The 15,386-nt window shown below is 54.3% G+C and overlaps 4 protein-coding genes across 4 annotated transcripts in view; 2 read left to right on the top strand and 2 right to left on the bottom strand.

Moving 5' to 3' along the window:
• Positions 1–2,166: 2,166 nt before the first annotated feature.
• On the top strand, positions 2,167–4,058 carry PV07_11854 (uncharacterized protein; the record flags this gene model as incomplete). The annotated part of the gene is made up of 8 exons (XM_016399328.1): positions 2,167–2,344; positions 2,405–2,451; positions 2,516–2,547; positions 2,602–2,810; positions 2,874–3,172; positions 3,235–3,537; positions 3,608–3,802; positions 3,885–4,058. 8 exons carry the CDS (start codon positions 2,167–2,169, stop codon positions 4,056–4,058), a joined length of 1,437 nt encoding a protein of 478 aa, XP_016243890.1.
• Positions 4,059–7,506: 3,448 nt separating this feature from the next.
• On the bottom strand, positions 7,507–10,366 carry PV07_11853 (uncharacterized protein; the record flags this gene model as incomplete). The annotated part of the gene is made up of 4 exons (XM_016399327.1): positions 7,507–9,033; positions 9,087–9,147; positions 9,204–9,699; positions 9,766–10,366. 4 exons carry the CDS (start codon positions 10,364–10,366, stop codon positions 7,507–7,509), a joined length of 2,685 nt encoding a protein of 894 aa, XP_016243889.1.
• Positions 10,367–11,673: 1,307 nt separating this feature from the next.
• PV07_11852 (uncharacterized protein) lies at positions 11,674–14,879 on the top strand. Its single transcript, XM_016399326.1, has one exon. It carries the CDS (start codon positions 11,811–11,813, stop codon positions 14,526–14,528), a length of 2,718 nt encoding a protein of 905 aa, XP_016243888.1. The 5' UTR covers positions 11,674–11,810; the 3' UTR covers positions 14,529–14,879.
• A 176-nt stretch (positions 14,880–15,055) lies between these two features.
• The window catches only part of PV07_11851 (uncharacterized protein), a gene marked incomplete at its 3' end in the record, with an annotated part of 3,375 nt that continues 3,044 nt past the window's right edge, over positions 15,056–15,386 (bottom strand). The window contains exon 3 of the mRNA XM_016399325.1: positions 15,056–15,354. Within this exon, the coding sequence (XP_016243887.1) occupies positions 15,056–15,354 (299 nt within the window). The remainder of the gene's footprint in view (positions 15,355–15,386) is intronic.

Genomic DNA, 15,386 nt, shown 5'->3' with positions numbered 1-15,386 from the left:
CGTGGTGGCAGCCAATGAATTTCAGGTTCAACGTCTTGCTCGTAAAATTGTGGACGGTGCAGATGGCCGAGGAAAGCTGGGCCAAGGCATAGAAGAATGCATCGTCCGACGTGAACCCCTCCGGTCGAGCTTTTTCGAAGAGAGCGGCGAGGGTTCCGTGAGATACCAGTCGGAACATGAGATTGTGTCGTCGCCGGCGAGTGTATGAACTCAGGATCCCAACCATGTTCGGATGCTTGAGCTCGCTGAGCAAGCTCAAGTTGTGCAGCTCTTTGTCCCAGTCGTCTTCGCCGCTCGTGTAGCTCGTGAATTCCTTCCGAACCGCCCTTAAATTCTGCATCCAAATCAGCAACGACAACAACAACAGGAAACAATGAGTGTAGATAAAATCTGGACTGACATCTTCCGGCGGAGTGAAGGCAAGTGTTTGATGGTGTGCGTCCAGTTCGATTTCGAAAACATCGCCGAAGCCTCCAGTGGCAATGGGTTCGTTTCTCACGTACGGCAGCGTGATCAAGTCATGGAGTTCTCGGTGCAGCACTCCCTTGGAGAATATCGGTGCAATCAACTCCCACTGTATCTCGTAAAACTCGGTGGCGATGCTGGGGACGATGGTCGTCAGGGTCTCGAGAGCAAATGGGAGCCTGAAATCCAGAGGCGACGCGGTGAGTTGATCATGTTTGACGAATTCGACAATTTGGGATTCTTCCCCTTTCAAGAGAACAAGGATTGCGAACAACTTCTGCCCGCCCTTGAGAATTCGGTCGGTGAGGTCTTCAATGTTGATGGCCGAGATCCCGCTCTGGCGAAGCGTGTCCGAGATTCTTTCTCTAGTCAGCAGTCTGTAGAGTGACTTTTGAGGGATGAAGAATTGGCCCTCTGGGACGCTGCTCCGGCGCAACAGCCTCAGCTGCTCCCGTAACCGATTTCTCGACATGTTAACTCGGCGGCCGCGATGGATGATGAGATCTAGAAAGTAGGGAAGGTATTGCTTAGTATTGGAATGTTACACGTGTATGGTACAGCTGCAGGGAACCAGTCATCTGCATGTCCTGGTCGTGGAAGCCATCACGATTGCATTCAGTGCTGTCCAAAGTGAGGGGCTATCGCCAAGCGGTGTGTTCTTGCAATGCGGGTGGCCTGGTGTCCAGGTGACACTGCCACGGTGGCTTGGATTGATGAGGGGCAGCAGAGGCACAAGAACGGGCCATGGCTTGTGGCTAAAACAACTAACAGACAAGAGATCAAGATCGGTCATGGTCATGTAGAAAGGAAGCACTGGAGGATGGAAAAAGCAAATGGGTGGAAGAGCCGTTGGACTGCGATACTCATTTTGACATTTGACATATGACATCCATTTTCTACCTGAGCTGTTTCCTTCCCAGCATGGTCATGCTCAGCGTCTCGGAGGAGGACTCTGGACGGACTCTATCTGAGCCTGGAGGACGTCAGCCGCTGATGGGAACTTAGAGCGCTCGACTGGACGGGAACAGAGAGCTCTAACTCACGGCCGTCAATTCTTGAGTCTGTGGTATGGTGACGAGAACATGGTCGTCCTCATCCTTCGGGCTCACGTATCAGCCAAAAGACTTCGAATGGCCCTCTGCCGACATCCTGGGGGGATAGTCACCTCAACGTCAAAGTTTCCGTTTCCAAACAAGCTGCGTAACAGGCGAAACAACTTCTCCTTGTCAAGATAACGGCCGGAAATCTTTTGCTTCACCATGACGACTGAAGGCGGTTGGATGCTATCACTGCTAACTCTCGCGGTTGTGGTTGTGGTTGTGGTTGACGCTGTGAGACGTTGGGCGCGCAAGTGCAGAAAACGCGCCTGAAATCAGGCTGCCACGTCCAGCCTCTGGGCGGCTGCATGGGAGTTTCTCGCAGTCATTGGACGACAGGCAAACGGCTGGATTTGCACTGTTGTACACCGGTTTTGCCGGCCAGATCTAAATCAAGTTTGGGAAACTAATTAAATAGTGACGTGACCCCCAATCTGTGCTTGAGAGAAGACCGTTGAATCAGGCATAGGCAGGCTTGGGCAACGGAGTGTGAGTGTATGAAATCCAACACCTTCGTCTGATTGTGCGTTCCTTTCTGTGTGCAAAGTCGGATTCATTCTCGGCGGGCAAGGCTGAATATTCCAACCAGATTCGTATTGCAGACATGGATGCTTCCTTCCCGAATGAACCCCAGAGCAGCAGTCCCGGGCTGTGCGAGTCTGTGAGCCGTACAGCCGACGATGCCGGCTTCTACCAGAGTCGATTTGGGGAGGAATCGGTGCGTCTTTTCGGGGACAACGTCGACGAGTTGGAGTCTTTGGTCATCTCGTGCAACGAATCAGGTCAGTGGGGCGAAGTCCACAACTCATTGAACATGGATGATTCTAAATGGAATTGATCAGACCCGGCTTCTTCACAGACCATGAGGGGGGTGGACGAGGTTCTGAGAGTACGTGATAGTGAACGAAACTCAAGTCGAGGAGCGCTGTCTAATCGCCGTTTCACCTTCGCAGGAAAATCGGGAGGACGCCAAATTGTATTTTCAGTATGTCCCTCACCTCGCTAGCCAGCACGCTGGGTTGAGCTGACTCCCCTACAGTGTCATCCGGCAAGAGTACTCCTGGGGCAGATTCCTCCTTTCTCGAACGTCCCTTGAAGCTCTCCTGTCGTACCACAAGGTGTTCCCGCGCTTTTACGACGTCATCAATGCCTTCGGGTTCAAGACTACAGAGGACGACAAGGTGTGGGAAGGGTTTCATTCTCGTCGCACCTTCATGCCCCAAGATGTGTTCAAGCACGATCAATTCGGTAAGAGACCCCAGTGATATGCTTTAATTGAGGTATGGAGGAAGTAGATGACTGACGGACCAGAACTCTGCTATTGTATCCGGTATGTCCACAAGCACGGCCGTGACCCGAAGAAGCCTTGGTCGTTGCGACAATTAGGAGTCTATCAGCAATCCCAAGGCTCAGACCAGCCACCAACATGGATTCTTGTCCAACCTCCCGAGCGACTGGAGCAACGGTTGAGAAACATCCTGTTGGCCACCGTCAAGGATCGAGGAAATATGCAGACTATCAATGCGGTGCTACACTTGGTCGTGCTGTCGACAGCGTTGAGCAACTGGGACGAGTACATCGACTACTCGCGCAAAGAACTCACCGAGCTGGTACGTAATACATCGGATGCTGCTTTGCAGACGGAACTGATACATTTTGAATGATGATTTAGGATGACAAGGCATGTTTCTCTCGAGTCGGCATCGACAACCCAAACGACTACCCCGTTGCATTTGCGGACAAGCAGAAACTCCAAAGACTGCGGAAAAAGCTCCTCAGAACCCTGTCTGTGCTGGACTCCAATATCAGCGTGATTCGAAGCTTGAAATCGCAATACCAACGCGGTCACGGTGGTCCAGCCACCGAAGAATGGGATCTGATCCTTGAAGAGCTGGACAGTCACCTTGCACACTGTGACAGACATCGGCGGAATTTTGCCACTCTGATGGAGGAGACCCACGGAATAGATGACCTGGTAAGTCATAGACGACACAGCCCTCCGGTCCCATATTTTTGTGTGTCTTGCTGATTGCCGAACCGAGCAGCTTTCCAAGATCCTCTCCTTCCGAAACGACCGAGTTCATCTCCGGAATAGCCAGGCCATGCAAGACACCTTGGACGCTCTCAACGAGATATCGGCCCAAAGCGCCGAAGTGGCTCAGCAAAGCAAGCGCGATTCGAGAGTCCTGAAATGGCTTACTCTCATCGCCACCATGTATCTTCCGGCATCCCTACTGGCTGTACGTTTTCTTCCGATCTTGCACTTGGGAATCCGAGAAGAACGAAGGTCCCCCCGCTGATCACTGACGATATCTACTACAGACCTTGTTTAGCTCCAATTTGATCCAGGTGGTCCAGAACGGCACGCCGAGTGACAAAGCGACCCATCTGAAGCTGGTGACGCAGTTTTGGGTCTACATTCTCCTCGCAGTTGTCCTGACAGGTGCCAGCTTGCTTCCCGCCATCCTTTTGCAACGAAAATCTCGGGCCAGGTGAGCGATACATTGGAAGGGTTCGGGTGCTCGATGTTGAATGCAGCTCTCGTGTACTTGCTTGAGGAAAATTGGGAAGGTTATGACACCGTTGAGAGGTGGTTGAGACGTACACAAGGTGGAAGCGCAGTTCAATCAATAGAGAAAACAATACCAACCTTGTCGCTGCTTGCTATTGGTAGATCCGCAATCGCTTGTAGAGCCCTAGGAATGCTCCTTAAGCGACGCCCAATCGCAGAGGAACTGTCACGGGCTCGGTTCAGGTGTGTGGTCTCTCATCAGGAAAATTAACAGGTCTGCAGCTCCGCGTGTGACCGACGGCAGCCGGAGCGCCCAGGTCCCCCCCCCGCGCCAGCCTCACAACGTCGCTCTTCGTGGACAGCCCCGTTGTTTGGAATTTCTGTTATTGTAAGCCTGTCTGCTCGATTCCACTGTTGACACACAAAGCAAAGCTCTGTCCTTGGTGCCATTCCTTTGCATTTTTGCTGTTCGCTGCCGACGGAGCTCATGAGAAGCCCTGAAAAAATGGATCCAAATCAAGTCGATAGAGATCAACTGAGGGCGTTGAGACTCGATCCTGCCGCCAATTCAGCGACAGAGGCAGCAGAAGATGCCGCCATGCTGGAGAAGACATCATTCTATCGGCAGGGAGGAATCTCCAACACATCAAATATCCTACAGTCCAGCGAGGCACACTCGGCCGATCGACTGCGTTTGGACCTGACCGACTTCCTAGCTGTCGCACAGTGGCGACAAATCGAGTACTTCCCCATTGCATGGCAGCAAACCCTGTCGTCCATCGGGGTCGGGGGAACCGCCCGCGTCCGACAGTCGCTCGTCACCTTGGACGTCAGTCTTGCATTCAAGCAGTTGCACCTCGAGAAGGGCACCGACTCGGGCAGGACGGCGGCGCTCCGGGCTTCCATGAACGAAGTCGGCGTCCTGGGACACCCGGTAATCCGAGGACATCCAAACATCATCAGACTGGAAGGAATCTGCTGGGACGTCGCCGGCGACCAAGTTTGGCCGGTTTTGGTCTTCCGGAAGGCGGACCATGGAAACCTGAGGCAGTTTCTCTTGTCCGACGCCGGAAAGCGCCTTGGTGTTGAGCAGAGGCTCCAGATTTGCAGTGACATCGGCTCTGCTCTGATGACTATGCATGCCTTCCGTATGATGTTCTAGCCTTGGGGGGGTTCTGACTTTTGTTTTGGCTCACTTTTGCTGATGTTGTTCTCTCAAGATGTTGTCCACGGCGACCTCAAACCCGAGAACGTCCTGATCTTTGACGACAAGAGCGGCGGGTACACTGCAAGGATGGTTGACTTTGGATACTCCGGACTGTCCCTGGAGCGCTCGGAGGATTCAGAGTTCCATCTGCCCATCTCTCGGCCGTGGAACGCGCCCGAAGTCGAGGAACGGGGTTCCACCCTGCGTTTCTCCGCCGCGAGGAGGGCTGATATGTACTCGTTTGGCATGCTCGCGATCTGGATCCTTTTCTGTAACCACCTGACAGCGTTTGCGGACGCGGCGGGGGATCGAAATCCCAGTGCCGACGCCGACGCCGACACCGACTTGGAACAGCTGCAGATCCTGAAGGACAACGACCTCTTCTTCGCATTTGCCATGCAATGTGCGGAGAATACAGAAGACTTCTCCGAGGAACAGATCAGTGGCCTGGCTTCGTTCTTCAGTTGGAGTTTGGCCACGGACAGTGCAGAGCGCCACCTACCGGCCGAGTGCCATCAAGCGGCAGAGAAAATGTTTCTCGAGCAGCGAAACGCTGGATCTTCTGCAGCCGACAAGGCAGAGGACGCTGCCGTCAAGTCGAAGGTCGCGACACTGACTTCCTTGGGAATCATGTGCACCGATATCGAAGGCCACCAAAGACCGTTCGGCTATCTACAGTGCGTTTTTGCCTTCAAGCCCAACGTGGGCGTTGAGTAGGCTGGGGTTGCTGATTTTGCGGGGCAGCTATTATTCAACAAATTTCGATCTTGGATACAACACGGATCATAGCACTTTTAAGGTATGCTGCTGCTCGGTTCCGTTCCCGCCCGCGGAACTCCTGCTTATCCCCCTCTAGCTCACGGACGCCATCCCCGACTTGGTGATATCGGACTATCGTTTGTGGATCTATCTAAGGCGTTGCTACGAGGCTCGTTACAACGACGACGACGACAGGTGCAATGCAGATTCAAAAAGTGATGCAGCCTTTCAGCTGGCCTTGCTCTCCGGGCTGGGGCTCGATATGCCCGGAGAGAACAACGAGGTGGCCCTAGACTGGCTCTCCAAAAGCACAAAGTTGAAGAAAGACCTCGAAGTGGAGATCGAGAAGATCAGGGGAATAAAGCGACTTTCGTTGAAAAGCCTTGACGTACCCCTCGACGTGACCAACCATGTAGAGAAATACCGAGAATGTGGCCTCCTCGAGGAAGCGCAACGGGTCTACGAAAGCACGGTAAATCGCCTGCGCACGCTGCTGGGCGATGCTCATCCTCTCGTGGCCAGACTGAGACTGGTCAACGCCAAAGCGCTTCAAGGATTGGGGAGCGTCGTCCGTGCGGAAAAGGTTCTCGTCGATCAAATCCATGCCAGCCAGGCCGCGCAGCAAAGCGAGTCCACCGAGGCAGTCGCCGCTCAGATTGATTTGGTGTCCGTCTACATCGACCAATCTCAGTGGCGCAAGGCCGAGGACTTGCAGGTCTCCGTCCTCCAGACGAGCACACGCGTCTATGGGGAAGAGAGCCAACAAGCTCTGACGAGCATGGGCAACTTAGCCGTCATATACTGGCACTTGCTCAAATTTGACAAGGCCGAGGAGATCCTGTCCCGGCAGTTACAGGTCCTGGAGCGGTCGCGGGGCAGGCTTCACAAGAAGACCTTGGCCGCCATGAACAATCTGCCGTCCACATACGAATATCAAGGCCGCTCCGACGAAGCCGCACGGATGAACCTCGAGGCCCTGGCTCTTTCCTCGAAGATTAATGGCAAAGACCATGGCGACACGCTGGTACTGATGAACAACGCCGCAAACCACTACCGCCGGAGAAAGATGTTCGGCGAAGCGGAAGAGATGGACAAACAAGTTGTAGAGTCCAGGAAGCGACAATGGGGCGAGAATCACCCAACAACTCTTGTGGCCATGGGAAATTTGGCGGCGTCGTACTCTCTCTAGGGACGGGCGGAGGAAGCAGAGCCGTTGGAAAGACATGTTGCCGGTCAATTTGCGGCCCAGCTCGGTGCTAGGCATCCGCACGCCCTCACCGCCAAAAACAATCTAGCCCACACCTTGAACGATCTCGGTCGTACGCAGGAGGCAATCGAGTTGATGGCTGATGTTGCGGCTGGTCGAACCGAAATATTGGGGCCCCAGCATCCGGACACGAAGAAGTCAACTCGGAACCTCCAACTGTGGCGTGACACGGTACGAGCCCAACAACCATCATCGGCTGCTACGAGCTCAGGAGGGCTAGGTCCTCGCCAATCTGTCTAATCTCGTTTTCTTTGCCCAACTTGGAGAGCACCAGGAGGAGCTTGTGCGTGTTCACCATTGTATCCGGATGGGTTTCACCCAGGACTCGCTTTCGTGTCGCCAGTGCCTCTACTAAGAGGGACTCGGCCTCGATCCAGTGTTTCATGTTTTGGTGTGTGTTGGCGAGATTGTCCATGCTCATCAGAGTGTCTGGATGGGAGTCACCCAGTTGTGCGCGCGACTCTTCGAGGACGTAGCCTTCCAAATCCAGCGCTTCCTCCAGGCGGCCCTGGCTTTCGTAGACCAAGGCCAGATTTGCAATACTGGTGAGGGTATCCGGATGGCTTCGTCCAAGTGCATATCTCCTTTTCGCCACAACCTTCAGACCTAGATCTTCGGCTTCTTGCAGCTGATCTCGGTACCAATGGTTCAATGCCAGGTTGGCCATGCACATCAGGGTGCTGGGAGAATCCTCCCCCAAGATCCGCTTGCTGGTATCAGTGGCCTTGACGAAGAGCGATTCGGCCTCTTCATACCGCTCGAGACCCTGATGTATCAGGGCGAGGTTAGACATGCTGATTACGGTGTCCGGATGATCGTTTCCGAAAATATTTCTTCGCGCCTGGCAGGCCTGTTCCGCCAGGGGGAGGGCATCGTGCAGCCTGCCCTGGCGCAAGAGAATCGCTGCTAGGTTGGCAATGCTTGTCAGAGTGTCCGGATGATCTTTTCCCAGCGACGCTGATCTCTTTGCTTGCAGCTCGAGCTCCAGCTTCTCGGCTTGCCCGAAATCTCCCAGACTGTTGTAAATGGCCGCAACGTTCCCCGTGATCGTCAGTGTCAATGCATCGTCCGGTCCCAGGATTCGCCGACTGGACTGCAATGCTTCCTCCATCACGCCGAGGGCGCGGTCGAGTTTGCCTTGGCTCCAATGCAGATGTGCCAGATTGGTCTTGCCTGCCACCGTCGCCAAATTGTCTCTGCCAAGGGACGTCTCGTCGAAATTGACCATTTGACTCTCCAGCCTCTCGACCAGGTCCAGGCGGCCCTGGAGTCTCAAACAATCAATCAGCGCTCGCGTAATGAGGTACTTCAGCACAAGATTGTCGATGCTGTTCCCGATGTCGTCCAGCTCCCGGACCAGAACATTTTCGGTCGCTTGAAGCGAGGCAAAATTTTGCCTCTGGCCAATCTGATGCAAGTTCCCGAGAGAGCCCGCGGCCAGTATACGCCGAATCAGCGGATGATCCAGCTGCATGGAGGTCTTGCCAACCGCGTTGATGGCGGCGTGAATCCGTTCGGTCATGTCTTGATTGGCGCAAAGTTGACGAGATCTCTCTTCGTTTCGTGGGACTCCGAATCCGATGTGGTAGCACATTGCCAGCTGCACAGTGTCATTGGTTGTTTGAGCACTTTGGCTCGCGCCGTCGACACGCTGCTGGAGGCATTTTGTAATGTAACTTCGAACACGATGGTCACACTGGTAGTATTGCACGATTGCCGTGTCAAGCTAGAAAACTTAGCAGCATGCCACGCTGACATTAGGTTATCGCAACGACCTACCTTGAATTCAATGGCCGGAGTGTCAACGTCAGTAGGCGGCTGGTGAGCATCTCGGTCTGGCCTGGTGGACAATTAGTGAATATTCAATGCCTCAGTGCTTGAAGAGCGTGGGCTTACTGTTTCAGAAGTTTGAATGAACTCCAGAGAATCTCGTTCCTTGCACTTGGTTCTGAAGCCAAGGCATGGCGGAAAAGTTCTCGCAGCTCAGCCTTGTGCTTTGGTTGAAGCTCATCACCATCGACCAAGTCCAGAACCACTTTCTGTAGCTGTCCGCTGCTCTTGAGTTTCTGCAACGAGCTGATAGAGTTGTTCCCCGAGCAGGGATTTGCGTTGTCGTGAGCGACACATTCGTGAAGTCGGTGCTGGTACAATATCCACGCACACAACAGAGCGTACGAGTAGATATCCGCTCGCTTCGCCTCCTGCAAAGAAAACTCCGTGTCGGACCCGTCGATTTCGGGTGCTTGCCAGGGTTCAGAAAGAGGAAGGCTATAAGCATCTGCAGCACCAGAGTATTGATGACTGTACCCAAAGTCTGTGACTTTCGCGACAAACGTGTCACTTTCCTTGAATATGAGGACGTTGTGTGGCTTCAAGTCTCCATGGATAATATCTGTTCCGCTGTTTGGTAAGTCCTTTCCATCGTATCCAATGCGTGTCAGCAAAACACGCCACTCACTGTGACTGTGCATGAGGGATATTGCGTCCCCGATATCCACACATATTTTAAGTCGATCCAGCGAACCGAGCTGGGTCCATCGGGGTAGACTCGTGAAACGATGAAGGTCCCCAAAATGAGACTTCTCAAAGACCAGTGCAGGCCAGACAATGTCATCGTCTCCAATATCCCAGCAGATTCCAAGAAGATCAACGATGTTGCTGTGAGCTCGAAGCTCGGGATGGCCCAGGGTGGAGACTTCGTTCCAAATGAGGCTGAAGATCTCGCCCTTCTTTGCGGATATTTTTTCTTCGTCCTTGATCAGCTTGAAGGCCAACTCGGTTTGCGCGTCGAGCGGTGCGAGCCGGATGCTGCTGGTTCCGCCGAGGCCAACACTTGCTCGTGCCGTTTGCCAGATGATGGGCAGGCAGCGGACCTCGACGTGGCCGGCCACGGCCAGTATGTCAATAAAGTCAGCGTGCCGGTGGGGTCTCGTACTGTTGGGCCCGTGTCTTTCGGTGCTGAATCGATACAGGAGGAAATGGCTCTCCTGGCCCTCAATCTCGGACCCGACGGCTTCCTGTTGGTCAGGCATCATTTCCGCGCTCATAATGCCATCCATCTCGAAATATGTGGAGGAGTGAGACCCCGTGGCTGAATCACAAAATCCCAGCAGATACCAACGGAGTATGTAACATTCCAGGCCTCACGGATCTAGGCAGCCGAGAAATCTGCCTCCACGTCCGCAGGTTGTCGCAGTGCCGCCATACCTCATCGGGACGGGCTTGGCCAGCACTCGTTGGGGCGCCTCCTTTACTATGTAGCTGCAAGATCTGCTTCTGCCAGTCATGCTTCGACTAAAGCGATCTCGACCACATCTGAGCCTTGTGAGTGTATGCTAAATCGAGTCAATCGAAATTTCTATATCTCCGTACTGACCTCAGAAGAATCTTCTCGGGCCGCATCCTCTGCCAGTGCGAGATGGGCAGGTCGGTCGATCACAACGCCACTGGCTTCGGTGATGCTCGAAACAGCTTGACAGGAATGATTGATCATGGGGCTGTCTGTACTTAAACATCGTGCGATTTTTGGATGTAGACAGGCAATGATACTATCGTGCTCCTCGATCTCCTACGGCAGTTTCCCGGGGAGCACTTTAAGTTCTATAGGCTCAAGAAACTAAGGCTATTGTGGGCTGGGGAATGGTCGCGGCCCCGGTTCTCTTCCTACAATACTCGGTACTACTCGTAGATCTCGTACAAGTTAACCGTGGTAGTTTCCCTTAGGATGGTCTCCATAAGGTCTATAACGTTATGGTTTCAACTTCAAGTACCAAGTCTCTAGGCGTACCTGTCCGGTATAGACGATCACAGCTAAACCTTTACCGAGTCTTTTGACTTACCACCCCTGGAATCTCCACCCATGACTGGTCAGGTGTAAACAGTCCAGTTCAAACGTCCCGGTACAACCATCGTCCTGGGGCCAGGACAATTTCCTAGGTAGGCAGGGCAGAATGATCGACAGGGTCTATGGCACGAACACAGTATCTTGAAACGCTCGACAGCCCTACTGGGCGATACGATGTGTGGCATGCCCAGCTGAATATTGGCGCCTGTGGCGTTGGTTGTTCCACTATTTCTACTTCTCCTGGGAGAAACGATCTCCTCATCGAATCATGTTGGCTGGCAGATATTCTATCCCCCAAGGCGGAAAACGCCCAAGATGCAGCAATTACAGACGGTCTGTCTCAGCCTTGTGAGAACCCATGCTCGGCCAATGAGAAGACCATCGACGAAGCCTTGGCCCCAAAGTTTAGGATCCATTCCCGACTTTGCAACCCGAATACGATTGACGGTGCTGCCCCTGTTCAAGGCGTGGTGGCTTGCAAGATGTATACTATCATGGAGAGGGCATCATGAAGATATACAACCCCTTCATGTTGACTTTGCGAGCTCCTCTCGCCGTCGCTGCTCTCCAACAAATCATTCATTCTTTCAAGTGCAGTCCATGACGGATGCGTCCTCTCCTTCAAACCCTCGTTATTTATCGTGCCTTTTTACATCAATATGATTGAACTCACAGTTGGCGAGGTCTCCGGCGTGATCGCGGCCATCATAACGGCCTTGCAGATACTTTTACCGACAATGGTGGCTCTGGTCCTTGTAGGGCTGCTGAATGCGGATATGACGGCCACCACCTGGTCCTCGGTCAGCGCAACCCTTCACGGCTCATACTGGGCGACTCTTTTTCGCGCAGATACCGTCAGCTCTACCAACGTGCAGAGCACGACGAAATGGCTCCTTCGGCTGGGGGGAACAGCGGCGCTCATCATCTCGCTCGCGTCGATTGTCACCCCAATTGGGCTTTACGACGAAGTTGGAGCTGAGTCGGGGACTCAAGATGTCTCATTCCCCTACGTCGCCGACAGCGGCCCCTTCGGCTACGGGACTCCCGCACGAAGCACGCTGGGCTTCAACCGTCAATGCGGTGTGCCGAGTTGGAGACCCTGTCCTGGGTCCGACACCATCGAAATCGAGTCGGCCGACTCGATCGCCTCTGAATTCCCCTTCGGCTATGATAGTCGCGTGCCCTCGGACAAGATTACGCTCTTCCAGAGCGGGTTAAAGGAACAGGAGCAGACAGTATCAAGCATCTTTGACATCCAGTTTCGTTCACACACCAAGAGACAAGATCCAGATGTCAACAACGGCTCCTTCTATGAGACCGGCTCCTATCGACAGCTGGGGACTCTGATCCTCGACGACACGGTGGAAGCAGTTGAAGGCTTGGTGGTGGACATGGTCAATGGCGCCGTGGCTTTCCGGAACCACACCCTGCCCGCTACACTGACCTTAGGCGGTATCTGGCAGGAAGAGCTTCTGGTCATGCAACCCGAAACGCAGTGCGTGAATACAAATCTCACCATCGACTTCACGCTGTCGGGGCTCAATGGCTCAGTCGGCGGCAGTGTGCGAGACATTGTCCTTACAGACCGTGGCGGCTTCGCCAATATCGTGCAGAAGCTCCCCGAGTACGACAGGTCAGCCCCCCAGGTCAACGCTGACCTGCAAGGCCGAGCTTATCAGAGTGCATGGTTTTTCAACGTCCTCCTCGCCGTGTATTACAACGTCACGCGACCGAGCCCCGACGTCTTTGGCTATCTCGAGTCCGAAGTCGGCAAGACATTCCAGCTTCCCGAGACCACGCTGCTGAACATCGACGAGCTGGCAATCTCGTCGTACAGCGAGGTGTTCTCGACCTTCCTTGCCAACGACAACAGCTCCTTTACCAGTGACGACAGTTTTCCGTACTGGCCGAACCCGTTTGGCATTTCTCGGTCCAATTTCAGCGACATTCTGGACGAATGCAATGGAGTCAACCCGTTCAGCAAATCCAACATGTCGAATGTAGGGGTGGCCTGTGGCCTGATATATGGTGTTCCCCGGCTCGCCAACGGCAACACAGAGCTTGTCTACGAGCCCGGAGCCCGTCTGTCAATGCCGCTGATCTCTTGTGCGAGCGCAGTCAAAGTGAGTGTGCAGACATTCAACTTCCGATTCAACGGCACTTCGGGTCTAAGGTCACTGCATGTTGACTCTATCGACCCTCAGAGTCCTTCGTCCCGTCCGTTATATTGGGGCGTTGAGAACAACTCCAACCTTGACTTGACGATTACGGATGCGATACCGCTGTGGGGGCTTGTCTCGAGCGACACGCGCGAATCCTCGGCGTTGTCGGTGGTCAAGTCTCCTCACCTGTACCTGACGGCGTACATGAACGCCTTCACGACCGGGCTCGGCTCCACCGGCACAGACAACATGCCGGGGCTCAACTTCCCCACCAACGCACTCGCCTCTGTGTACAACGGCGACGTGTTTGACAGCTCAACGGGCTATGGGGATTACAGCGGCAAGAACTCGTTCGCCATGTACGCGCAATGGCAGAAGCTCTCGGCCACCACCAACGGGACCGCCCGCATCGTCAATCTGATCTATACCGATGTGCTGGCGAACGGGCTGGTCGGCACGAAGTCCTGGCTTCCAGCATCCGACGCCATCCCCGGCACCGCCGATGGCTCTACCGCGACCCAGAAGCGCAAACGGGCCGCTTCTTCCACCGCCACCGCGGAGAGCTCCTCGCCGACCACGGCTCAAGTGCCTGTGCAAGTCTTTACTCGTAAGATCCGGTACCATTGGGTATACGGCATCCCGGCCTACGTGGGAGTGTTCCTCACCGGAATCGTGGGGTTCATGACTTTGGTCCTGCTCTGCCTGGGTCGTGCATCCCCGTCCAAGATGCGGACGTACCTCAACGCTACATCCCCCGGTCGGATACTGACCATGTTTTTGTATCCCGGGGAGTATGAACCTCAGGCATCAGCGAAGCGTTGGGGACACGGTGTTGGCGCAAAGAAGGTCCGCATCGGAAAGCCCACGTGGGTTCCTCACGCGAGCCAGCCTCTACTGTATCCTGAGAAACTGTTCGCGTACGGATCCAGCCCTGGCGCCGTGAACCACCACGGCTTTGAACCCGAAACCGACGTGGTTCCATTGATCGACCAGAAGACCGGGGCTGGGATCCAGATGACGCCTATGGGATCGCCAATGCCGGGTCTAGGGCCCGGTAGCAACGGCTTTCCGGGGCCTCAATACCAGCCGCACCAGGGCTACGTGAATCAATTCGGTGGAGGACAGCAGCAGGGCGTCGGTGGCACGCCGCACTTTCCTCCGCCTCCAACCAGGCTCGCCGACGGTGGGTATCCCGCCGGTGGTTTCGCGCGATGATCAATAGTCACGACCACAGGCAGACATTGAGAAAAATGAATATTGGAGAACGGCTGTCGATCTGCTCCCTGTTCGGCGTCAGGGCCAGCAACATCTTTGACAGCCCCTGGTCTACCTCTATGAGCCGGTCTCGTTTGCCGCTGCATCCCCAGGAACGCCGTGGTTCGCGAAACTGGCTACATAGCCTCCAATGGCTTTGCCTCGTCTTCGTAGGGAGACCCAAACACCGTCCGTGCCTTCCGGATCCTCGCCCAGATTGAGCTTGGGCTTTCTCCCTCGCCATATCATAATGCTGGGTACCTAGGTAGTTCACGCCAATACGCCCGCCTCCAAGGTGGGCCCCACAAAGCAAAACAGATGTATATCGTCGCGATGCTCTAACGTGTATCCCTTCGTGCCAAGAGTCCCGCCGTACTAAATTCCGGGGGGGGTTCCCGAATTTGCGATTCCACCACAATGGTCCCTTGACAATAGCCTGACGGAGTTATTTGACAAGGTATTCTGTATTAAGTGTACTATGGATTGCATTACGGCGACATTCCTTGCTGATCTAGGTGGGGAGGCAGTCCAGTAGTATCTGCACTATCTTCTCGTGTTGATGCCGCCTGTAGTGCGTTACCATAGACGCCGCCTCGTGCGTTGACATCGGCACCCTTGTCCAGTAGTATCTGCACTACCTTCTCGTGGCCACCCTTTGATGCCGCCTGTAGTGCGTTGCCATACTCGCCGCCTTGTGCGTTGACATCTGCTGCTGACATGGATAGAATAAATATCAACACTTCGTCTTGGCCAAGAAGAGAAGCATAGTATGTTGCCGAAGGATAATCTTTAGCGACTGTGGAGTAATCCACGTCAGTT

The sequence above is a fragment of the Cladophialophora immunda genome (genome assembly GCF_000835495.1).
Source record: "Cladophialophora immunda strain CBS 83496 unplaced genomic scaffold supercont1.7, whole genome shotgun sequence".
Classification (NCBI taxonomy): domain Eukaryota; kingdom Fungi; phylum Ascomycota; class Eurotiomycetes; order Chaetothyriales; family Herpotrichiellaceae; genus Cladophialophora; species Cladophialophora immunda.
Note: the sequence above shows the minus strand (reverse complement) of the source record. Positions and strands in the feature narration are given on the sequence as shown.